Genomic DNA, 25,641 nt, shown 5'->3' with positions numbered 1-25,641 from the left:
CTCTCTCTCTCTCTCTCTCTCGTATATATATATATCGTTGCCATTCTCACAACTTTCGCAGGAACATCGCGTGCATTTATCAAAACAGCCCAGCAATATTACGTCACACTTACCTACAGAAGTACGCAAACGCGGTAGTTCTCGCACTCACAAACCACGCGTAACACACACTAGCTGGCTGACTTAGCTTATTGCCGCTCGCCGATATCTTGCGCACTGGATGAAGGCAGGTAATGGAATGGCCACAACTTGACTGTAATTATTCAGACATAGCAGCCCAGCAATGCACCCTACAGGAGCCCTTTCGAACTAAAACGTCAATACGCGGCGTGCGAGAGAATGCCGAGTGCGGAGTCCGCGAACCAGAGCATCTGCCATTAATCGAATCCATGGATGCCGATTTCATACGCGAATAGTGGTCATGAGTGATCCAATTAGGTTTCCCTCAATTCATAATTGTGGACCTTACCAGAATTAGAAACGTGTTGTAGAATTACGACAATTCGTGTATATAAGACAGGTTTCAGTAAATGTTGTACTGTAGTTCATGTCCGGAACATCTAAACCAACCACATGCAATGAGTGGACAAACTTCCTGTGTAGCAAGCACCTCATTAGTAAACCAAGGACCAATTAAAGCAAAATGTGAAATCGACCTTTCAGACGGTAAAGGCATAGCAACATGGCAACAATAAAGTTTCAGCAGTAAACTGGAGTAGTAGCATACGAACATAATTACAATTATTTGAACTTTTGATGCAAAAGCTAGTTGCTGAAATACACTGTGAAACCTACTTTTGAAGGACACCACTTGCATGAATTAAGCCCATTGTCGTTTTCATGTTTGCTATCACAAGTGTTTGATGCATACATTTTAAAACAGCTTCATCAGAGCAAAGAATAAGGAAACCACCTCCTCCATATCCAACCCACCTCATCTGCCTTCTCAAATTTCTAGTTGAGTCTGAAACAGGCTTACTAATTAACTTTACACTTTGTTGCTGAATCAAATTGCCAAACATAATGCAGGATTACAAATCATGGACGCAGTCGTTATGCAGTATGTCATATAGCTATGAGATTATGTAATCAATGTTTGATCATTGATTCAGTTCATGACACCATACTGATCCTTCCACCATATTGGTTCATACGACTCCATAGCCAACAGCAGATTCTCAAAAATAATTATCCAGTTCGATGTCATAACTTATTGGATTGGGTAAAACACTAAAGTTACACGTTATACAATTTATCTCTACTCGGTTATGTGTTGGGTTGCAAACTATAATTTCATTTTGGTGGCCACAAAATTACAAAAAGGGATAGTCCGTTTATGAGTATTGGGAAAATACATGCTTTTACCGTCAATGATAGACATGAGTTAAACTTTTGATTAATTGCAATTATCATTGTTTAATTGATCTCCAGTATTTTGTTTACGGCATAACTAATGCCTGTTAGCTGCACTTCATTTGTTGACTACTGCTAGCTCAGGCGAATCACTGATACTGCTTCACCTCATTAACTTAAACATTCACTCCCCTGTCAATCACATTTGACTGGCAAACTATCAAAATAAGCATATCATATAGTACTGGAGAAAAAAACAAATATAAATTGTGCACCAATTTACTTGGGTGCTATGCAGTCTTGTACCCCCTGCCCACGCTGACTATTTCATAAACAGCAGAAGAGGAGGATGGATAATATCAGGAGCGTATAATGACAAATATTTGTCAATATGAGAAGTATTTGTCATTATACGCTCCTGATAATATTAAGGACTGCATGTGATAGCAATAGGCTAATAACAAGATTGAGGTATATTGGCTTCAGGGTTCGTAATTTGGAGGCAAGTAGAACGATGTATTTGCGACAGCGATAGTGCGCACAACCGAAAATGCACTACAGCAATGTGAAAGGATTATAAATTTTTAAAATGATTTGAGAAAGAATTTAGATTTTTTCTTGGCTAAAAGGTCAGAAAATAAAGGTAGCCGTAGGTATACAACTTCGCATTGTGACAGTGACAATCATGTCTTATCCTCCTATATTTAGTGCGAGATGAAGCTGACCAATGCAAAAACTTTAGCAATGTGCAGGTAACTGTCTTCACCCTCTTTGCGGTATTGAAGATGCATGTCTGAGAATCTGATAAACTAAAAAAGCATAATATCAAGAATTAATAATGAAATCAAGATGTCGATTTTATAACCAAAATAAGGATAAAATGTACAAAAACTATTAATACATTATTTGTACATGATTTGAGCATATCATTAGTAAACTCTGCAAAAAAATTATTTGTAAAGTTATAGATAAGACTCATGAGAATTTTGTAGAGGCTCCCAATTTCAAGCTTCAATTCATGTTGTCATATAATATCAGGAGTCTATCAATATTGATATACTCCTGATAATATATATATAAGGTGATAGATCTATGTAAAAATCCATTCACCTATCTATTTACCTACACACACACACATATTTGTAAAAAAAAAAAAAATAGAATTCAATATAATGTGTGCAGTTGCGTGCATGCATGACTATATTGCAAAAGAGAGCTATCTTCTCACGTCAGGTGCACACAGGAAAATAGGGCCACCCTTGAAAAATCATTTGTTTCCCCTTTACCTATACTGGCCTCTCAGGGTACCGAGTAGGTAGGTAGGTGAAAAATCTTTTTCATTTTGTTTTGACAAGATGTGTGTATGTATATTGTATATTCTGTTTTGTGTATACGTTTTTGCGGAACGAATTTGATTTTTTTTTTGGCGAAAACGAAATAATTTTTGTTTTGTTTTAATCGCCCAATAAAATGTGTCGAGTAGCGGCGTTTTGGCGAGTCGGTCGGTAAAGGGGAAACAAGCAATATTTTATCTTAGGCCTATATCCTAGATGGAATATTGCACATTTTGATGGACCACACCTTACCAGAGCTCATAGGCCTATATACATTGTTGGCTCCTTGTTTTATTCGTATACATTGCTTTTTGTGACAATGCTTAGTAAATAATAATTTTGCAGGACACATAGCTAAAGCCCGGCGCATGTACGTGAGTTATTTTACTCAAGTAAAATGACGCATGAGTCATTTTACTCAAGTGTGCGGCGGATTTTCGTTGAGTAATTTGACGCATGCGTCATTTTACTCACGTGTGCGGCGGATTTTCGTTGAGTAATTTGACGCATGCGTCATTTTACTCACGTGTGCGGCGGATTTTCGTTGAGTAATTTGACGCATGCGTCATTTTACTCACGTGTGCGGCGGATTTTCGTTGAGTAATTTGACTCATGCATCATTTTACTTGAGTAAAATAACTCACGTGTGCGCCGGGCTTAAGTGTAAAAGTAATTTAGTCTAGATCCAGGAAACTTGTTGAATTTCCATTCAGCAACCAAGTAACTTGGTATCAACAAGAATGCTGTAACAATAAACTATAATAATAATTTACAATTAATAGTCTAAACAAAATGTTTAAGAGAAGAACTTAAAAGTAATATAGCTATACAGGGGTAGAAATTAACTTTTGAACACGGGAGTCCAATGGACTCCCTACCCTCAAAAAGAGGGAGTCCGCAGCAAAATGAGGGAGTCCGCAGTCTGATGTTCAAAATTTAAAAGCTATTAACAATAACGCATGTGCTTATTTTTAAGATTCATGCGGTTGCACGTCTGCCAAATTTTCTTTGGACATTAGCTTAAAAAATACGGTAATTCTGCAAGGCCGTGCTCCGGAACGAACTAGTTAGTATGGCAGAATTTTCAGGGAGTGACACGGACTCCTGCATATGTCAAATCAGGGAGTCCGACAGTAAATCAGGGAGTATTTGACTCTGGACTCCTGTTAATTTAGCACCCTGCTATATAATGTAACGAATTCTGCAAGCATACTGGTTAGGTCTTTAACAGATGTGAGCCTATCTCCTCATTTCTTCCCACATTGATTTTCCCCCATTCATCCCATTTCTTAAGCACCTAGACGCAGAAATAAGTCATACTCGACGTAGTAAGTATAAGTAGTGTTGTGCTACCTCCGGAGATGCACCTGCCACCAACCTTTACTAATGTGTCAGTGAAGTTGGCCATCTTTCTCTCTGCTAAATCTATGATAAAACATGTATAATCGATAGACTTTTTATCAAGAGCGTATTAAGAAGGTATCAAGAGCGTATCAAAGCACTTGTTTTTATGCAGCTAACAAACACATTTTTGAACCCCAAGTGTATGCTTATAACATAGAGCTTTGATGTGCTAGTAATAGTTTATTAACAGTAGCAGTTTAATAGTAATTAGTAATTAGTATTAGTAGTAGTGTATTGAAATAACATAAACAGCAAGTAAAAACTCACTTAATATGCAAACCCTTGACAAGGGAACAACTAATTTAAAAGTCAGTAGTCTAAGGTCTATGTTCCCCTGACCTCTGTTTGACCTGGCTCGTTTAGCTATTTCTGACTAATATAATATAATATATAATATATATAGGGTTAGGGTTAGGGACTTAGGGTTAGTGTTAGGGTTAGGGTCAGGGTTAGTCAGAAATAGCTAAATGAGCCAGGTCAAACAGAGGTCAGGGGGACATAGACCCTACGAGCACAACTATCTCATAACCAGGGTTAGATACTAACCATTTTAGTTCATTAGTCCACAGGACTAGTAAAAGAAAAAATGTACTAGTCCTTCCAAGATTCTACTAGTCCTGCCGAAAGACTCCTACTAGGCGCAGAGCGACGAGCATTGTGATTTGCCAGGAGGTAGGTGGGGTAGGAGTGTGGAGCCCCCCGTTCTGCTAGGGGGTGCAGGGGGTCTCCCCAATGGTACAAGGGGTGTCCCCCAGAAACGTTTTGCAAACGACATTCAATTGTATAAAATATACGTAACTTTGATATGGATCATAAGATTAAAATTTTAATTAAATTAAATTTTAATTCGAAAATAAAATTTCCGCCTCCTTTGATAAGGAATCTGTGGATCCGTCACTTATCACAGCAAGGAATTTGGCCTCAATTATAGCTCCATACTGTTCCCAGCGCCTTGTATCGGCTATCGCCGTAATGAACCTCTGGCAGGCCTTGTCGGTGAGGTAAGTGCTGCCGACATCTAACCCTTGTCAAGCTGGCACAGCTTGACGTAATCGGTGTAGGGCCTGCGTTTTTTCCAATAGCATGTGCATTTCTAATTAAGATATTCAGTTTTGCTATTGTGGCCTTGTTCATTAAAGTTAGTGTTTTTGCCCCCACTGTTTCGTGAACAGGCATGGTCCTTGCATTTGATTTATTTTTGCTATGATCTTTATGTGCCCTTCGGAAGCATCATGCGCTTTAACAGTTTCCAAACGATAGTTTGTAGTGCCGGTGAAAAAACTACCACACATACAGCCTGCACCACAAGTCATACCCTTGCCCTTGGCCGGGTCATACTCTAGCCACGGGTATGACGATTTCCACGCTGGCTGGAACGTACGCATCCTTTTAGTCTTATCATAGACACGCTGGCCATCTAATTTCTCCTCCTGCGACTTACGTTTGGGAGGTGGAGGACGAGCTCTGTCGAAATACTTTCACATAACAACATTGATGTTAGTATTGGATAAGGATGTACCTACTACTACAGGGTTTCTTATACATAAGAGGCACAGTGGCGCACTGACGTTATCAAATTTAACATCGCCGTTGTGAAAATGTTCCTGTATTCACTGATAAGTATATCCTGTATCTACATAGCTATAAGTATATCAATACATCCTGTATTTGAATCCATCATGCACATTTTTTCCCAAACTGGCCATTACCTCCTTTGTCTAATTTTCCCGCAGAAGAAACCCTGTACTATATGCTTCACTACTTGTATCACTACTATAGATAACTATTGGTATCAACAGCTTCAAGTAAAACACGCATGCAATGTGGTTGCGATGTAAATACCTCGCTATGAGAGCGTATAAACTGATTAGTTGTGTCATTTATACAATCAGACCGTTTGTTCTATGTCGAAAGCTATACTGTCAAGCGATCGATCGGTAGACTGGTTTGTGGCCCCATTGTTTTTAACAATGTTTGTACTGTCATAGGGTCTAGCGTGCTTAGAGCGTGCAGAGCGTGCTAGCGTCTACTTGTACTAGCGCGTCTATTAAACAAGGAAAACTTGTTGATGGCAATGAGTATATATATATATATATATAGCTCTTTGGATCTTGGTTGAGAGAAGCTGCCGCAGGGGACTATAGTGAAATCGATGGGAGGATGGGTAATTGGGACGGTGAGGGACGGGGAAAATAACTAGTCCGCAGGACTAACAGCTATGGGGCATTTACTAGTCCTTCTTATTTTTTACTAGTCTCGGACCAACGGACTAGCGTTAGTGTCGAACCCTGATAACCTCAAAAAGATACGTCTTCAAATTCTAAGAAAATATATCGAAGACAAAGAGAGACAATGCTGAGCAAATAGACAGATCAACACTGCGGATCGCAATAGAAAAAGCTTCAATTTTGCAATTAACCAAAGCGGAAGGAAGAGAATTCCGTAATAGAATGACAGAAACGACGAAGCTAATGAATCATTTGAAGATGGAACATGTCGAAAATAATGATCATGCTCAGATGAATGTGAGTATAGTGTAGGCCTACCGACTGTGTTACTAACAACAATCAGTTATCGGTAATGTTATTGTTAAGCTATGGCACTAGTAGTAGTATGGCGATAGCTTTACTACTAACTAGTAACTAGAGTAGTGACAGTACTCAGTAGTGTAGACACTTTGCTCCTGCTACAGATCTTCTTATTTTTTCCTGCGTCGGGAATAAAGGTGGCTACATGGTACATGGGAAGAGCTGACAGTAACATAGCTCTAGAACTATAGCCCTTCACTCCTGTGGCGGAGTGAAGGGTTGTAGAGCTATCAGTAACAGTATTCAGTAACACTGCGAGAGACAGTGTCAGTGAGTGTGAAGTTGAACGACCACTAAACGTACACATTTTTTTAAATGACAACACACATGAGTATGCACTGTGTAAGTAAGAAAGGCGATACATCACTTAACAGGCAAGTACGCACCAATGCGGATAACGTGCTGATTTACCTATACAGCTGCGCAGTTGACAGTAGCAGTGGCAGATTAACATATCACAAACGTATAAACAAACACTCACGCTTGTTGATCGCCATCGACTGTACTTACTACTGTATCTTGTAAACGATGATTACGCTGGCCAATCAGCTAACAGTAACAAATGATTTACATAAACAAGTGTACTGCTCTTATGTAGCGGTCGTTTTCTGCTGTTTAGAATGAATATTCCCAAGGTAAAGTTCCATCCACCCGAATTGATGTCAATATGGAAAAGTGCTGATGATAATTCAGCAAATGATACGGTTAATAGCGGAAATGTCCGACTTTACAGGTATAGAAATCTCGTCATTTGGGTTAAAATATCGCAATTGGTTGGACGTTCATCATCACAATTCACATTAATAAATGATTATATAGCCCACATCACATGTCATGATCATGCACAGCACTTGGAACGTTAATTTCAATAAAAACATTATGGTAAATAAACACGAAATGTAATTGCTACCAGTGTCTTAATGTTTCTCTACTCTCTTTTGCCTATCATTGCCGAGAACTTCCTGTAAATGCCGTTCAAATTTTCCTCTGCAACACGCAAGCACATCGCGCGTACGCCGCTGTGCACAAACAACAAGAATAATTAAGAGTTCTTGCTCAAAAGTTACCAGTCCCGGACCAATCCGAGACTGCTGCTATTTTTAATACAACTCTTAAAAAAATACAGTGTTTTTTATTAGCCACTTATTTATTTGGATTGTGTTTGCATGAGACTTGGAAAGAGAGAAACGCACAAAATGGAAAGGAAAGAAAAGAGATAGACAAAAATACGGGGATGGGGAGGAAGGGTGGGCGAACCTGGGTAGGTGGAATAAATGGAGAGAGAGGGAATGAGAAGTTATGGCGGTAATTAGGTTAGGGGGAGAGAAAGTGAGAAGGCGAGAGAAAAGCGATAGAGTGAGGATTGGAAGAGAGAGCGAGAGAAAGAGAGAGAGAGAGAGAGAGAGAGAGGAGGAGGAGGAGGAGGAGGAGGGGGAGGAGGAGGAAGACAGTGTGGACGGGTTAAAAGTGCAAGAGGGAAAGACGGGAAACACGAGCAAGGTTGAAGGGTAGAGGAGGAGAGTGAAAGGCAGAGGCAGGTCAGGAGGGAGACAAGTGAAAGCTCGGGAGAGGTGGAAATGATGGCAGTAAAAGCAATACTAGCAATTTCAGTTTTAATATTTAATTTAAACCTAGATTCTGTTTGAACTCCATGCTCAGTTTTTAGTAGCATCTATAGCATCGGTTGTAAAAAAGAGAATCAATTATAAAAAAGTGCACTGGTTTTGCTCTGATGTTGTGTGTGTTCTGAATACCACTATTATATAAAAATCAGGAATTTCTTTGTTACTAAAATTGAATTTATCAGTTTTCATATACGCTAATAATTCACATTCTCCATGGAATTACTTGTAAGTTATTTTATCAAACTTAAGTGGTAAAATAAACCTGTTTGATGTCCTCAGTTATGGGCTCTGATGTTTCCAAGTCAGGGTGTTATTTTCGAATTGAGTGCACTTGCCAATTTCGTCTGCGCAATATTCTAAGTCGGCTTATTTCTTGCAGTGTGCTTGCTGAAAAGCTTGGACTTGATGCATGTAGCGTTGATATGCAACAGATGTGCTTGTTGGACATTTATGGAAACATTGTCCTATGGGCCCAAAAGAGAGAGCTCAGTGTCCAAGCTTCAACCACATGCCTGAACCTAGTGAATAATGCACTAGTGTGCATCGCAGGTTACTCTTTCTGCTAAATTGCGCTAATTAATTATCATAGAAAATTCGTTGATCTATATTTTGTCTTACCATCGTTCCCTTCATTCTGAAATTAGTTTTCCAGATTTGCCTCAATATGTTTTTTTAGTACATGTTTGGATTAATGCTTATTACATGTTACAAGTTTTTTTTTCTTTAGCAGCGACAGATATCCTAATTAGTTTCCTAATTATCAATAGGCCTACTATCACAGATAATATGCAGCCGTTACACTAACATTAGCCTAACGTTGTACAGCCAACAGTAGGCCAACTTTGGCTCTACGACTATTTTTCACACGTTTTAAACGTGTCACACGGTGCGACAAACAAGTCTCGTAAAATATAAAGCTATTTGCTAGTTTTTTTTTAGTGACAAAAACAAAACAAAAAGTTTCAGTTAGAAAATTATGCAAATATCTCATCGCAGATATAAGATCGCAAAGTTTTTACATCATCAGTAAATTGTGATGTAATTACACAGATCATGTAAATGAAAAATATTTAAACATGAAGAGCAGTTTATTCTCCTTCCGTTAATATAAAATATATTATTATACAGGACAGATGATTAGAAAAGCGTTGGTACATAACAACCACATATATTGAACCATAACACCTTGTTTTTTGCCACGTGCAATAAAAAGATTTCGGTTCCAATGAAATTGGTTTCTGTCAGAGTACTATCATTTTGTTCTACTACGCAAATGGTGTGCTACATTTTCGTTCTCTATGCCTCTTTTGTAGAATTTCATCTGAAACCACTACAATTATTTATATATACTGGTTTTATTTATATTAGGTGAAGACGCAAATATGGAGAGCTCATTGGATACATTTGTTCATCAAGTGGGCGAATGTTTTCAGGCAGAGGGAATGACAGATCTCAGCAAAGTGGAGCAATTGTCTATTCGCAACTATTTTATAAGCAAGTAAGTGAAGAAAACTGGAATTGATAATACCGATGTATTTTGTGTGTTTTGATGAGGTTTTATAGAATTGATATTAAGTGCACATCTATATACTTTACACTCACTATAGCTCTACATGTACGTGCGTACGCGCGCGCGTGTGTTTGCCTGCGTTCGTGCGTGCGTGCGCGTGTGCGGGTGCATGTGTGGGTGTGTATTTTTATTACTTTTTTTAAACGATTTGGTGTGAATCATTTGGGATTTTATTGTAAATTAAATATTACCCTCCCCTCTCGATTCCAATAGCTATTATCTGTACCACTAACGATTTATTTTGTAGTATGTGGCAACATTTCCACCTGTACAAGTACTTATTGATTGGGCAAAGAGCAGAGGAAGTTATACAACTCTCGGTGAGTGTGAATTGATTATATTTCATATAAACTTTCGGATATATAACGTTATAATGTATTAATTGAACACAGTGCAAGTAAACATTAATTGAATGATACGATCTTTGCAGTTGTGTTTGGATGTTCCCGTGGACGAAGCGACTGTTCCACCACTGCTTAATGAAGCCCTTCACGAACAAATATACAATGACTTTGTTGCTCCGCATGTGGCGCCATCTGTTGACTGAGTTAGTACACAAAGCTAGTATATTTCTGTAAGCAGGACGGCAACCTGGTATTTCGTGAGTAAGTAAGTAAGTAAGCCTAGGCCTAGAACCTAGCAAGTAGATGTTCTCTATTGCCTGTGTGTCGGCTCGTAGAAAACATGTAGCCGGAAATAATGTTCCTTGCCTTGCCGTACCTTGCCCTATAACTATTGATGTATATAAATGTGGAAATGAAAAGTGTGTAGGTTGATCAGTGTAAACTTGCCGTTGCCATAAGTTGTCTAGTGAAATTTTCCCTATTGTTTAGTTTAAAACATTGCACGTGTGATACATCTTTAAAATGAACTGAAGTGTAGGTATAATTCATAGTTCAAATATATTATAGGCACGTCTATCAAGGCAATCGGTTATGACTTATGACGTTTTTTTTACCATTGGGGATCTTTTAAGCATGCCACATCATCAAGTTTGCACTCAATTATTCTCATTCTCAGTAAAATCTCAATCAATGTCATCAATCACCATCTCATTGTTTTAACATCTATACTGCCGTGTGTTGTTATGGCTTTTTTAGTACACATGTTTTTATATCGAATATATACTGAAAACTTTCATTATGGGTCATGTTAACAGGTTTGTAAAGATGATAATCATCAAAACGTGGACTATCTATCAGATTACTGAATTGATAAACTGATTGACCTGACCTCGTTGAAAGTACAGATTGCATGCACAGAAAGTTCTAGGTTTCCTAGTGCTAGTAATTATTCTGCATGAATAATGTGAAAATTTGTATGAAATATCTAAATCCAGCCAGCATGTGTGAAGTATTGTATTTTACCTATTGTATTAAATTGTCATGTTTTTAATTCTATGGTTAATCTAGCCAAAGCCAAAGTTATAGGTAGACTATGGCTACGAAATGTTGAATTTTTCACCTTTGTCTGTCTTAGTCCTATTGATAGACTCCTGAAAATATGTAAAATTTACACAGTTATGCTATACCATAACTGTGGTATTATACATATATACATATAGCCAACATACGAAAATAAGCAATAGAGTAAAAAGCACTTTATAAAATAAACTATAAACCACTATATTATTAGGTGTGTAACTAATAAATTCACCATAATTACTACTTTTGTATGCACATATTTATCAGATTCTACAATTTTGTAGAATGATTTAAAATTATTAAGCGGATTAAAACGATTTTATTAAACAATCAATCCCTACATGAGTTTAGCCGATTTTCTTTGTCAAAATTAATCAATTCAACTTTAAATCCTTATAGGTATCATGCGTAGCGTTAATGTGCTGATATAGAATTACATGAGCGTACGCGGTAGAAGGTTACGCGTTACCCCTTCTTAACACGCTCTTGATCATTATAATCAATTTGCGTTTGATGCATGAATTCCAACTTGCTAGTTTATCTAATTTCGTTTATTGAGAACACATTACTGTACCATCTAGCTTCATATACTATTCGCATGAAAAAACATGTGCATATCGCACCTCATTTTATACTCATCATCATACTATACATTTCATATATATATATCTCAAGTATACATTTAATTTTAAGTATATTAAATAGCTAACAATGTCCACAGGACAAATAACAACTGAATACGCGATTATTCACTGATATAAAAGATTCTTTTAATGATGTTCCTATTGCATATGCAAGCTCTCTCTCTCTCTCTCTCTCTCTCTCTCTCTCTCTCTCTCTCTCTCTCTCTCTCTCTCTCTCTCTCTTGCTCTCTCTCTCTCTCTCTCTCTCTCTCTCTCTCTCTCGCTCTCATCTCTCTCATCTTCTCTCTCTCGCTCTCTCCCTCTCTCTCTTTCTCTCTCTCTATCTCCCGTTCGCTCGCTCTCTCTTTCTCCTCTCTCTCTCTCTCTCTACTCTCTCTCTCTCTTTCGTTCTCTCCCTTAATTCTCTCGCTCTCTCTCTCATCTCTCTTCTCTCTCTCTCTTTCTCTCTCTCCCCTTCTCTCTCTCTCTCTCTCTCTCTCTCTCTCTCTCAGCTCTCTCTTCTCTCTCTTCTTCTCTCTCTCTTCTACTTTTTTCTCTCTTTCTCGCTCTCCCTTCTCTCGCTTCTCTCTCTCTTCTCTCCTCTCTCTCTTCTCTGCCTCTTACTCTTTCTCTCCTCTCTTCTTCCTCTCTTCCTCTCTCTCTCTCTCTCTCTCCCTTCTCTCTCTCTCTCTCTCTGGCTCTCTCTCTTCTACTCTCTCTCTCTCTTCGTTCTCTCTCTTTCGCTGCTCTCTCTCTCTAGCTGTCTCTCTCTCTCCCTTTCTCTCGTGTTCTCTCTCGACACACACACAATTTCTCGTTCTCTTGCTCTCTTCTCTGCTCTCTCTCTCTCTCTCTCGCTCTCTCTCTCGTCTCTCTCTCCTCTCTCTCTCTTTCTTTCTCTCTCTCTCTCTTCTCTCTTTCTCTCTCTCTCTCTCTTCTCTCTCTCTCTCTCTTTCTTCTCGCGCTCTTCTCTGTTCTCCCTCTCTCTCATCTCTCTCTCTCTCCTCTCTCTCTCTTTCTCTCTCTCTCTTTGTTTCTTTTCCTGCCGCTCGCTATCTTTCTTGGCCTCTCAACCTCACTCTTTTACTCTACCCCCCCCCCTCACACACCTCTAAATCTCCATATCTCTCGCTCTCGCGCGCTCGCCCAAACGACAACTCTGTTTATCACCTAGCTTCTACACGATCGGATAGAATTAACATTGTAGGTCTTCTGCCATACCAGATGCTCTCATGAAGCCATTCTCGTCGTTCTGGATGTGTGTGACTGAGTATTACTTATCAATTTATTAAGTTAAATATGATTCTGTGATTATACCAACATTCTTCAGGAATCCAGTATGGTTACATCATTACTCTGTAGGATCACCTAACGTAGTTTAACTAGACATCGTATAATCGCGTGCGGCTATAATTTCGGCGGCACTACGCGCAATCTCGCACGTATTCAGACTTGAACAACTGTGATACGAATCGCCGCCATAAGTGGTAGTGATACTCCTGCTCTTATTCGGCATCGTCGTAGAAGTCTGGCACGCATTTGTCGTGTCTGTACTTCCAGCGGCGGCAGCAGTACCTGTTTCTCCCGATACCGCATGGCCGCACCTCCCTGTCCAAGCAGTGACGTTGCTCCCGATAGGTGCGACTGCTCGACAACGAATAAGAACAATCAGTGCTCGCCACACACGCGACCTAGTGAGCACGGTCTGTTTCAGCCGCAGAATTTCACTTCCTGTGATTCGCTTGAAAAGACGTGGCGTGGCAATAAAATGGTAACGATGGCGATGATGACGATGATCATGATGATGATGACGATGATCATGATGATGATGACGATGATCATGATGATGATGACGATGATGATGATGATTATGATGATGATGATGATGATGATGACGATAGAAATATCGAAGCTAATGTACGTGCGTGGCGGAGCGGGACGGTGATGGTAAGAGTTATGGCCTGAGAGACACAGTTTTGACGATGGTGATTCCAACCAGCAGATCGAGTGGCATGGGTCTCAGGTTGGGCGCTTTCCAAAGCTCGAGATGGGAGTGCAGCTAGTCCGCCGTGGTCGCCATCCCTTGCAACAGTAGCTATTTTTGCCCGACCCGCAGGTACGCACTGTCTGGTTGCAGTCACGCGTCTCTGACTGCTGCCCCATGCTTTTTACGATGCAATGAATGGACGAAACATGAAAAAAAAAACGAAATGAATGATGATTGATGGAAAATAAAATGTAAATGGCCAACATGAAATGACTAAATCCATAGAGAGATACTATAAACTATGCTATATGACGATAACATTTCTTTTTCAGCTCTGGGCAAACACGTAATTATTCGTTCGTACTAAGAGTAGTCGGCTGTGAATTTCAAGTTCATTAAATGCAAGTTCCTGAATATAGTAACATAATAGGACGTGAATATTTCCACCACACGCACATTGCTTGTTGTATACGCAGCTGCTTGTCGCAGTGTCTCTGCTTGAATCATAGATATGGTAATAATAATAATAATAATAATAATAATAATAATAATAGACAAGACGCTATAGCGCGAATTAAAACTTGATCTGAACTCGCGTGTACTTACCTGCAGTTGTCCGATATGCATTCCCTCCTTCTAGTCTGCGTGCTGCAGCCACATGTCCGGCTGCATGCCGACCATGGCGACCAGTTAGCCCACCTGTCCTGTGTATCAGTGTCCGCGTCGTCGTCGTCGTCGTCGTCAGTCGCGCTCTGGTCTCGCGAGTTCGCGTGTGTTCTGCGAGCAGCGTTCACAGTGTCGGCATCGTCGCGTCGACGTTGCACCTGTCGTCGGCTCGCCGCTTTCCTCCTGGTGGCCGTGCTGGCCGACGATTTGCCTCGTTGGCGTTGGCGGACGTTTCTCCGCGTGTTGGTGCGTGAGTGCGGGCGATCGACCGCCGCCGTCTCGCCTTCTCCTGTTTTCTGTCGCGAGGATGCTCTCTGCGCAGCCCCTGACGTTGAACGTGAACGCGTGCTGCTTTGAGCTGCTACCGGCCTCGGCGTAGTCGTAGTCGTCGTCGTTGTTGTTGTTGTTGTGGGCGGTGGCGGTTTTTCGGTTGTCGTTGTTGTGGTAGGGGGAGGAGCAGTAGGAGGAGGAGAGGTTGTTGTTGTTGTAGTTGTTGTCGTTGATCTTGATCGACGAGGTGGCGGCGGCGGTGTTGTTGTTGTTGTTGGTTGAGGTCGGCGTGTTGACGATGATGGCGATGACGTCCGACCTGCTCTCGTCGTTGCTTCTGTCGTGCTGCTGCCAGCACGTACCATACCTCTCATGGGCGGCCGCCGCGTGGTTGTAGCAGGCTGTTCGCTACCTGTCGTCGGTATAGCGAATCTGCCAACAGTTGCACGTATCAGCAGATCGGAGTCTGTTGTCGGCGCCGGCGAGGTCGTTGCTATCAGCGCCGAAGCTTTTGGAATCGCTGGCGGAGCGGCAGCCGTGTTGTCGTCCTCATCGCACGTGACTGATGAAAGCAAGGGATATCCAGCATGACATAGCGGACATGTAGACACGAATGATGGATAAAGATTCATGGCATGGCATTGTGAACTCTATCTCGGATGCGTCCGCTGAGTAGTAGTAGTAGTAGTAGTAGCAGTAGCAGTAGCAGTAGCAGTAGCAGTGGCAGTGGCAGTGGCAGTGGCAGTGGCAGTGGCAGTTGGCAGTGGCAGTAGTAGTATAGTATAGTAGTGTTAGTAGTAGGTAGTAGTAGTAGTAGTAGTAGTAGTAGTAGTAGTAGTAGTAGTAGTAGTAGTAGTAGATGAAAGCAAGAACACGTAATAATGTTCACCACGTGAAACGCTATACCTGTTTACGGCGTAGACATTTTACGGATCGTCTCTTCTTATTTGTGCGTGACATATTAAGCCACAATTAACGGCAACGGCTAACGATCATGAGCAATTAATTTAGTAAACCTGCGTGGACGCATTGATCTTTCCAGAGGTCAAATTTTGTTGCGAAAACTTTTTAATACGAGGTTCGTACTTATGAATCTGGCCTGAAAGAATATGCCGTAGGGTGTCTTGCTCCTCATCATTAGCAGAACCTCGGTTGTCTCGGCAATGACGCCTTCCTCTAGCAGTCTCTTCCGCAAAAGCTGAAAGATACGCATCAATGTTACTCCCACCGAGTCTCAGTTTGTCTTTGGTAAACTGCAGGTAAATTACTACTCGAAAAGCCTCTCACTAAAGTACTATAGTAAAAAGTACTAAAAGTAGTAAAAAGTACTAAAAGTAGTAAAAAGTACTATAGTCTGATTCTCCCCCCCCCCTCGCCCGCAGGGACCCTTCCCTGCAAAAAACAACAACTCGCAGATGTTTGACAAATAAGGGGTGGAGTATTAACCTCCGAGTGTGAATAATGGCCAAATTAGAAGCTGTCGGTTGATTTTAACGCGCACTGATTCACAGAGTAATATATAATAGTCTAGCTGATATCGCGAATATATTCTCCTACTATGTAATGTATCCCACATTGAGAGATGCTTCGTGGCCTAGCTGGTTAGGCCACGTATACTGTTCCCACTGCAGGTCTGTCCATGAGCTTCAATCCGGGCCGGGGCCAGTAATTTTCTCAAAGCGTGTAAAAACCTGCCTCGTCAACTTGAGCTGTGATCGTGCCGTGGCTCGGATGACCACGTTAAAATGGCGGTCCGATCTCCAGTAATACTAAGCCAACCAATGGGGACGCTAAAAGAACACTGAGAGTGCGCAAAAAAACTATGCTGTGATCACCCCATGATCACCCATCAGTGCATTCAGTGCATTCGGCTATAGCTTGTTTTATAATAGCGCTGTTGGCAGACAGAGAGGAAGTGGCGACCACCTGGGTCTGGTATGGGTACAGAAAAGGACATAATGCAAACTTCGGAGGAGACCTCGAAATAATACTTAGTTATTATAATTATTATTATGTATTCATGTAATGTATCCCACAGGCACTTGGAGCGCTTCAATAAAAAGAATTTATAAATAATAACGAAATCTATTATATTACCGAAGTCTTAATGTTTTTCTCTTATTGCCGACAAGCCGTGCTGGCAAATGCCTCTAGCACTGCACAACAACAACCCACGCACGCACCTGCGACACGCTGCGCACGCTGACTGCCCGGGGAATACTGCACAACTTACACATAAAATATAGAGTTATTTATTTATGTGTAGTGTGCAGTAGCGTGCAGCAGCGTGCAGCAGCGTGCAGAGCCGTGCAGCAGGCTGTGCGTGCGGTTGGTGCTGTGGTTGCAGTGGCTAGAGCATTGCAGCACGCTAGTCTGGCATAGAGAAACATTAAACTTTAGGTATAAATAGATTTCGATTTACTTATCATTATTTTTATTGAAACGCTCCATGGCGTATGTTACGATTCTCACCGCGGGCGGCATTGTGCGCGAGTTCTCCTGATATCGCCAAGTTCCACGTCAGTCAGACAGGGGAGGTTGGCATGGCCATTACCACGCCGTACTGATCTCCTCAATAGTGCCGTTAAACGGCACAGCAGGTGCTGAAAAACCAAATCAAACATATCCTCACCTATGCAAGGATGAAAGAGACAATTATCCAAGGTCTGCGAGAATTCGTGTCTACGCGAATTGAATGAGATCACGCTTTTGCCGAGAACCAAATCGCTCTGTCTGTTAGAAAAGTTTATCGGCTGTTAATTGTGGTTGCAACATCATTAATTAATAACCTACTGGTACCAAATGTAAAGTATGATTGACTGTACCTAACATAAAACGAAATTATTACATTAACTAATATCAGGAGTGTATAATATAAAGATTAATTAGGACTATATATATAGATAGTATATATAAGTGTGTTTAAAAAGCTTGCTAATATCTATTTTTGTGGTAAAATTATAATTACTGTACTAGTATGAAAAGCTGAGGTGAAAGCTTTCTTATTTTAATTATCCATTACACCTATTTCGGTGGATTAAAATTCCAATCACGAGCGAGGGAATTCAAAATGAGTGGGTGTTGTCGCAAATAATAGCAAGGACACTGCTATTAGTATAGCTTTACGAGTAGCAGAAAATAGTCAAATATTTGTCGGAAGATATATAGACAAATTGATATATATTCTCGATATAAATATATATAATATATTTGATATATATATATAAATATATATATATATAGATATATATAATATATATATATATATATATATATATATATTTGATATATATAATCAAGAGCATATAAGAAAGGACCTTAAGGAAAGACCTTCTTTATTATGCTCTTGATATAATATATATAATATATATTATATATATCTTATATAATATACCATATATATTCATACTATAATATATATATAACTTATATCGTTTCTCTATTATAGCCTCGGTCACACGAGGACCTTTGTATTTATTGCAATACGGTATTGCGAAAATACCGAATCTGAGACAACCTACGCGGCGGAGCGTTCACACGTGATTTCGCGGCTCCGAACTACTGGGTCATTGCGAGGTGCGAGCTGCCTTAAACAATCAAGCACAAATGCGAAATAAACAATGCAAATGCGCACGCAACTGCCGATAAAATACGTAGACTGTCCGAAGCTCGACGTTCCACTCGCCGTTACACTTAGAACTGATCGAGTGCGGATCCAGTCTATAAATACGCCGGTTTCATGAAATTTTCCAGGTATTTAGCGTTCACACGAGGGAATTAGCGTGCGCGTCCATTAGATCCGGTATTTCTCAAGCACGGCAATTTACGCGGTCTGGGAAGCCGCGTAATTTAATCAAATAACCGGATCTGTTTATAGATAACCGTAATTTCTTGGACGCGCATTTTGCTCGTGTGAACGCTAAATAACCGGATTTCTTGCTAGTCAAGTGAACGCGGCTTCATATCTTACCGGACAAATTGCGTGCGTGCGTGCGTACGTGCTGTGTGGCGTGCGTGGGTGGTGTATTATTGACATAATATAAGACTCGCGTACTTAATGAGCCAGCTCATGCTGAGCGGAAGCGACCTGCTGGATATCGACAGTGACCTGTCACCCCTCATCTCCACTGCATGTGATGACGATCATCCGCCGCAAAGTCTGCTACCGACAGAGATCGTAGTCAGTGCGCTTATCGTCACTATAATCATTATATAGTCATTAGTCTATCAGCTGCGGGTGCGTGCGGCCTGACTGTATTTTACTGTGAGCGGCGTGCGCGAATTAGCTGCAACAGTGGGGTATTACCATAGATACACAACTATACGTTTGTGTTGTGTGTGTGTGTGTGTGCTGGCGATTGCGTGGTGGTGTGTGTGTGGTGCGTGCTGCCGTATGTGCTGTTGGCGTCGCGTCGCGTGCGTGCGTGCGTGCGCCGTCGCTGTGTGTTGTGTTGTGTGGTGGCTGTGTGTTGTGTGTGTGGTTCGTGTGTGGTGGTGTGTGTGCATGTGCTGACCTGGTGTGTCGTGTGTTTGTGGCGTGATGTGTGTGTTGTGTGTCTGGTGTGTGTGTGTGTCGTGTGCGCGACGCGCTGTGTGTGTGCGTGTGCGTGTCTACGTGTTGCGTGTTTGCATGATGCACCACATGTGGACAATTGCCAAATGCCGTTTGTAAATTGCTCTCAACTTTGTTATTCATTAATTATTATATTTCTAACCGAATAATTTATTTGTTTGTTTGTTTATTTATTTATTTATGTATACCTCCGCCGACGCTGAACGCGGCTGTATTGCAATAAGTCCCTCCAAATCCTTCTGGACATTTGCAGCTGTAGCAGTCGTTAGGATCCTGATAGCTATCATGCTCGCATGGCCTTCGGAGCTTCGTGTTGCGACAGGAGTCTGAAAGCACACAAAACAACTCTAGTTATGCAATCGACATTTTTCCCTCGCCACATCTGCAATTATTTATTATATTTGTGACGAGTTATATTTGAGCGGAAACTGATAGGTGCGTGACGTCAATCGACTTTCCATCTACGACATCGTTTTACGTAGACTCCCTAATCCCGATAAAAGAGCTCTTTTGGTTTGTTAGTTTTGCGTTGTCACAAATCAGCGCATAAACGCGCAGGCATTTTTTCTGCGCATTGCTGTGTGTTCATTGCAGCGGGCTGATTCCCACGTAGTTGCGTACCAATTAAATTTTATGTGGTCAATTTGTTAGACGTATTTCCGTGGCTTGCCTCCAGGCGCCCGATAGCACGTGCACGTGTGTGTGTGTGTGTGTGTGTGATGGTGTGGTTGTGTGTGTGTGGTGTGTGCAGTGCGTGAGTGCGTCGCTGACGTGCGTGCTGCGTGTGCGTGCGTGCGTGACGAGCGTGCGTGTGTGTGTGGTGTGTGTGTTGGTATGTGTGTCGTGTAAGTGTAATGTGTATGTGCGCGCGCTGGGCGTTGCGTGCGTGCGTGGCGTGGTGTGTATTGGCCTGTACTGCCCACTTATGCGGCATATTATCTATACTAGCGGAAGTTATACCGTAGACCAGCAAAAATGTTGTCTATTAAATATAAACTCCATGTCAAGTGAACACACTAAAGATTAAAATATTTCATGCTACTGAAAGGAAAACACTGCACTGGGTACACAGAACATCATGGCACAAGCTTAAATGGCCACTGACTACTGTGTCAGTACGGTGATACGTCAAAGCAGAGTGAGCAGGGTCGAATCTGCGGTAGGGGGGGGGGGATTTGAGAAGTAGGCACATCTATTGAGGAATAGATTATTGTTTGAGCAGACATCTCCAGACGTAGCTGATTTGATATGCTCATACGGCGGCAGTCAAGAGGACGCGAGTGTAATTCGCAGTAATGTTTGATGTGATCTGCTGTACGCACTGCCAATCTATTGACGAATAGATTTTTTCGAATTTTGACTTATTTACGTAATACTTGAACTCTTTTTAATTTTTTTTCGCTCAGCCAGAACCATCTCCAGCTCGGTGGATTCTGAAGTATATCGTTCAGTTAGCCGATTGATGAACAAATCGGGCGAAAAGCGAGGAAACAACACACGCCACCACACACCACACCCCGCACACACACACACCACACCACAGCACCACCACACACACAGTTACCAAATTATGCACGAAAGATGTCGTTTGTCGTAACAAGGTACATACAGATATGTACGAGGTAGTTTTAGGTTTAGTTTAGCTATTAATGTTTTTTTTATATGAGCGTATGTTTAGTTAGGGTTAAGGGTTATATTGAGTTAGGGTTCAGGGTTTAGGATTAGTGGTTAGTGTTAGCGGTTTAAGGTACACTTCGGTAGACAAGTCTGCTACACTGTGTGTGTACATATATGTACCTCGGGTACATATCTGATGTAGTACCATGTACGACACGACCCCCTATGAGCCCAAATTTATGTGATAGATTATCTAGCGCTTATAGCTAGCTGATATATAATATACTATCTTATATCTAGCGCTTTTAGGCAAAGAACGGGCACGTGTTAGAATAGAATACACGCGTGCGCGCGCACGTGTGTGAATGCAGTCCAAACCTTTGCAGTATTCGATATTTGCCGTTTTTGCGTCGTAGAATGACAACTTTTCGGCTCCTCCCATCACTTGTTGTAGAAACCCGTCGCGCGATTTCAGAGTCAACATATCCGGGTAGGTTTTGCTGAAATCCTGAAACGAAAATTCCAAATAACGATTCCACGAACACAAGAGCTAAATGTAGCACGCGACAGTACCCCTCAGCAAACCGTTGTTTACCGTTGCACTACCTGGTCTGTTTTCCAGACCGTTTTCTCTCGTGTTTGATGTAATATAGTAGACTATAGTAGACTCTGTAATATATAGAGCGTACTAATCTGAATTATGCTATATGCTTATGCTCCTTGTGGAAAATTTTGCTTTCTATGGTGACCGGGCTAGTGCGTTTGTGTGTGAAACTGAATCTGACAAACTTGCTGGAAAGATGCATCAAAACCTTATATCTGTGGTCATTTAGCATGAATTAAGTGAGTGTTTTGTGTCACTGAAACTTTCTTGAACGTTTTTAATTATTTTTTCATGTTATGGTCATGCCTATTGAGACCTGCTGACTACGTACGCCATCTGTTGGTGAATACCAACTAAACACGAATGAACACTAAAGGCATTTCTGTGACACATCATTAGACTGATTGCGAAAGTTCCCGTGGCTATGTCCACAAAGTTGAATGATTCGTCGTGGTGATCATTGACGACTTACTGAGTCAGGTTAACATGATCTACACGATCTACGCCAGTGGCTCTGTACCCTTTCTGAGTCATAGACCCCTTTGAGGATCTGGTGAAAGCTACGGACTCTTCCCCCCAAAAATGCACATAAGCACATAAACACAGAGTTTTGCATGCGCCTGTTTCACGGACCCCCTAAAGCCCATCCACAGACCCCAAAGGGATCCATGGACCACAGGTTAAGAACCCCTAATCTACACGATGTACGCGATCACATGTCTAATGCCACGATATACCCGATAATTTAACGATTACACCGGTAGATGGCGCCTCACCGTTCCTAGGTAGTGCATGAGGCTGGACATATCATAGGGGACGTCGTTGGTGATCGTCTGATGAGTGAGAAAGTTATACGTCTTGCCAGGCTGGATGTTCTCCCACAGCACATCCAAGTAATCATCGCGGTCTTGGCGAGCCTGCTCATGCCAGAACCCCAGCGAGTGTCCGATCTCATGAGCCACGATCTGCTTCTATAGAATCCCAAATAGAGACACAATAATATACTGATATAACAAATAATAATATAGAATAACAATAATATACTAATATAACAAATAACAATATAGAATAACAAATAGAATAACAATAATATAACAACATAACAAATAATAATATAGAATAATAAATAGAGACACATCTGTGTCGACGATCACCTCCGTAGAGCGACCATTTGCTCGTAAAAGTCACGTTTGACGTTTTCATTGAGTGGTCGTTAAATAAAGGGTTAACGACGATTGGGCGGGTGAATAAACTGAAAGCAACGTGAAAGCCATTTAGAGGGTACAAATAGTAGGTGTGATAAATAACTTCTCTACTTCCGACTCCAACCGAACTCCATCCACTGTGCGCAGCGGATAAACATTTAACATAACGCGCATGCATGTAGCTTGCGGCTATGAAGCTGTATCCTGTCTATAGGTATATCTGTTGTACTTGAACGCATACTTCTGACGCGCACAACTCGAGAATTTTTACAGGTTAATATGAAGCGCGCACCTTTATAGTAGAACCAAGTCGTGTGGAAATTATATTAATTAAATATGGCGTGATCGCTTACGGATATGCAGATGACGTTTAAGGAGATTTGTGTCTGTCCATTCCTACCGACCTCTGAGCTGCAGCTAAAAACAAAGCAAGTTGTTAACACACGATCACGAGCACATGAACTATGTGTATATAGCTATATGTGTATACTATATGTAGAAAGTTATATACTCTTCTATGAGTTTACTCTGAGATTCATCACTCTGTATATATTCTGTGACGTGAAACTTGATAACACATTGTCCTATAAGCGGCTATAACGAATCCGACTTTCTCATCTATACAAATACAACTCTTCCGTGTAGGTAACGTAACACAGATAGGTTTGTACACAGCGTCACGTGGACTATAAAATCGCCTCAGGCGTTTTGTCAAGCTATCACTTGAAACCCGATTTTCAGGTCAATATTAATTGTTTAAGATATCATGCACAAACCGGGCATAGATTTCAGTATACTATATACGAGTATTGCGATATGCCAAGTAGTGCTAGTGTAGGACCTTAAATTCGAAAATGCGGAATAACAAAATGACACCATACAAAAGCTAGCAGCTACGCATAACGTATAGTCTTATAACTTATAACCTCAGCAAGCTACCTTTGCCTATAGTGTATAAACATTCCCTCAGACCAGTGCCTCTTAAACTGGTGAATCGTTCAGCCAAAAGTGATGAAAATTACCAAAAACACAAGGGTATTTAGTCGCGGGTGAATGAAATATTGTGATACAACCCGAGGGTGAATGACACTGAAATAGTTTAAAAAGCTCTGCCTCGGGCATACCCTTTTCCCTTGTAGAAGAGAATGTAATCGGTGTAGTAGACCACAGGTCCCATGTCTTTGAAGCGGATACACGTCTCTTGCTCCCAGTGGTTGATAGCCCATCTGATGATTCCCTTCTCATTCTCATCTGAGTAAAATCGTTATAAATAATAATCATAAAAATATAATAAATGAATAAATAAATATTATAATCATAAGAAATTAAGATATAAAGATATGATCTTAGATTGTGTGCGTTATCTTATTTGCATAATGAAAATCACAGATTTTTATGTAGTGAGAACGAGGGATTTGCTGGTGATTGTCTTACTGAAATCTTCCGGGTTGAATAGGTAGGGTATCGGTGTGCTGATATTCCACCTAAGCTCTTCGTTGTCGATCAGTTTCCGCTTCTGTCTAGTGTTGAATGCTTGTAACATCCACTTCGCCTGTCTCTCGTTGATCACCAGATCGCCTTCTAACACGCCGTCAAATTCTACCTGAAATTCATATCACCATGTGGCGTCGAGTAACACAGCGTTTTAAAGTAGTCAGTTAGTAGACAATAGTTTAACTGATGTCAGTGAATTTTCTCAAGGTGTAAAAACCTGGCTCTCAACATTGGAGACTGTGAATCTCCCGTGGCTCGGATGACCACGTAAAATGGCGGTCCCGTCTCCAGTAATACGAAAGGCCGATGTGGGCGTAAAAGAACCACTGAGGGCGCAAAAACAAACTCTGGCTGTGACCACCCTCAGTGACATTCAGTGCCATTCGCTATAGCTATATAGCGCTGTTGGCGGACAGAGAAGAGTGGCGAAAGGCTACAGAAAGGAATAATAACAACTTCCCGAGGAGACTCGAAATAATAATTATTTTTATAATTATTATTATCATGTAATGTATCCCACAGGCACTTGGAGCGCTTCAATAAAATAGAATGATAAATAAATACGACATCTATTTATTACCAAAGTCTTAATGTTTCTCTTATTGCCGACAAGCCGTTCTGCAAATGCTCTAGCCACTGCAACACACACCCACCGCACGCACACTGCTGCACGCTGCTGCACGCTACTGCACACTTACACATAAATTTATGTGTAAGTGTGCAGTTGCGTGCAGCAGCGTGCGGGCGGTGGGCATGTGTTGCAATGGCTGGAGCATTTGCAGCACGGCTTGTCGGCAATAATAGGTGAAGGAGAGTAGAGAAAAATTAAGACTTTGGTAGTAAATATAGATTTCGTATTTATTTATAATAATATTTTATTGAAACGCTCCAAGTGCCTGTGATGTTACGATTCTCACCGCGGGCCGGCTTGTGCGAGATTCTGCTGATATCTCAGTTCCACGTAGTCAGGACAAGGAAGGTTGGCATGGCCATACCACGCCGTACTGATCTCATCAATGCTGGCGTTAATACGCGCACCAGCAGGTGCCTGAAAAACCAATCAACATATCCTCACCTATGCAAGGATTGAATAGAAATTATTCAAGGTCTGCGAGAATCGTGTCTACGCGAATGTTGAATTGAGATCACGCTTTGCGAGAACCAAATCGCTCTGTCTGTTAGAAAAGTTCATTCTGCTGTTAAGTTGTGGTTTGCAATCTAATTATAACCTACTGTACCAAATGTAAAGATATGATTGAACTGTGCCTAACATAAAACGAATTATTACATAACTAATATCAGGA

General features: G+C 41.1%; 4 protein-coding genes across 8 annotated transcripts in view; 1 reads left to right on the top strand and 3 right to left on the bottom strand.

Annotated features, from left to right (window-relative positions):
* Positions 1-7,162, bottom strand: part of LOC106813206 (complexin-like) — a 45,261-nt gene extending 38,099 nt beyond the window's left edge. For 2 of the 3 annotated variants that reach the window (XM_014817274.1, XM_014817276.1), the window contains exon 1: positions 114-194. The gene's annotated coding sequence lies outside the window, so the exon portion shown is untranslated. Of the gene's footprint in view, positions 1-113; positions 195-7,090 lie in introns of those variants that run through there. The other variant, XM_014817275.1, reaches the window with a different exon arrangement.
* Positions 7,163-7,299: 137 nt separating this feature from the next.
* Positions 7,300-10,803, top strand: LOC106813205. Its single transcript, XM_014817272.1, has 5 exons — positions 7,300-7,412; positions 8,684-8,853; positions 9,673-9,802; positions 10,122-10,194; positions 10,305-10,803. The coding sequence occupies exons 1-5, from the start codon at positions 7,300-7,302 to the stop codon at positions 10,419-10,421; spliced, it is 603 nt and encodes a 200-aa protein (XP_014672758.1). The 3' UTR covers positions 10,422-10,803.
* Positions 10,804-12,885: 2,082 nt separating this feature from the next.
* LOC106813209 (salivary glue protein Sgs-3-like) lies at positions 12,886-25,417 on the bottom strand. Of its 2 annotated transcripts, none has more exons than XM_014817283.1 (4): positions 25,255-25,417; positions 15,931-16,042; positions 14,515-15,406; positions 12,886-13,565 (listed from the first exon to the last, which is right to left on the bottom strand). In XM_014817283.1, exons 2-4 carry the CDS (start codon positions 15,980-15,982, stop codon positions 13,427-13,429), a joined length of 1,083 nt encoding a protein of 360 aa, XP_014672769.1. In that variant the 5' UTR covers positions 15,983-16,042; positions 25,255-25,417; the 3' UTR covers positions 12,886-13,426. The 2 variants fall into 2 exon arrangements, with proteins under 2 accessions (XP_014672769.1, XP_014672767.1); XM_014817281.1 differs by lacking the exon at positions 12,886-13,565 and adding an exon at positions 13,776-14,085.
* Positions 18,904-25,641, bottom strand: part of LOC106813208 (zinc metalloproteinase nas-30-like) — a 15,268-nt gene continuing 8,530 nt past the window's right edge. Inside the window, exons 3-9 of one of the 2 annotated variants that reach the window (XM_014817279.1) lie at positions 24,278-24,446; positions 23,968-24,094; positions 23,197-23,260; positions 22,415-22,609; positions 21,413-21,542; positions 19,606-19,743; positions 18,904-19,006 (exon numbers count right to left, since the gene is read on the bottom strand). In XM_014817279.1, the coding sequence (XP_014672765.1) occupies positions 18,963-19,006; positions 19,606-19,743; positions 21,413-21,542; positions 22,415-22,609; positions 23,197-23,260; positions 23,968-24,094; positions 24,278-24,446 (867 nt within the window). In that variant the 3' untranslated portion in view covers positions 18,904-18,962. The remainder of the gene's footprint in view (positions 19,007-19,605; positions 19,744-21,412; positions 21,543-22,414; positions 22,610-23,196; positions 23,261-23,967; positions 24,095-24,277; positions 24,447-25,641) is intronic. The other variant, XM_014817280.1, reaches the window with a different exon arrangement.

The sequence above is a fragment of the Priapulus caudatus genome, unplaced genomic scaffold, assembly GCF_000485595.1.
Source record: "Priapulus caudatus unplaced genomic scaffold, Priapulus_caudatus-5.0.1 Scaffold739, whole genome shotgun sequence".
Lineage (NCBI taxonomy): Eukaryota > Metazoa > Priapulida > Priapulimorpha > Priapulimorphida > Priapulidae > Priapulus > Priapulus caudatus.
This window is presented reverse-complemented; position numbering and strand designations above follow the sequence as displayed.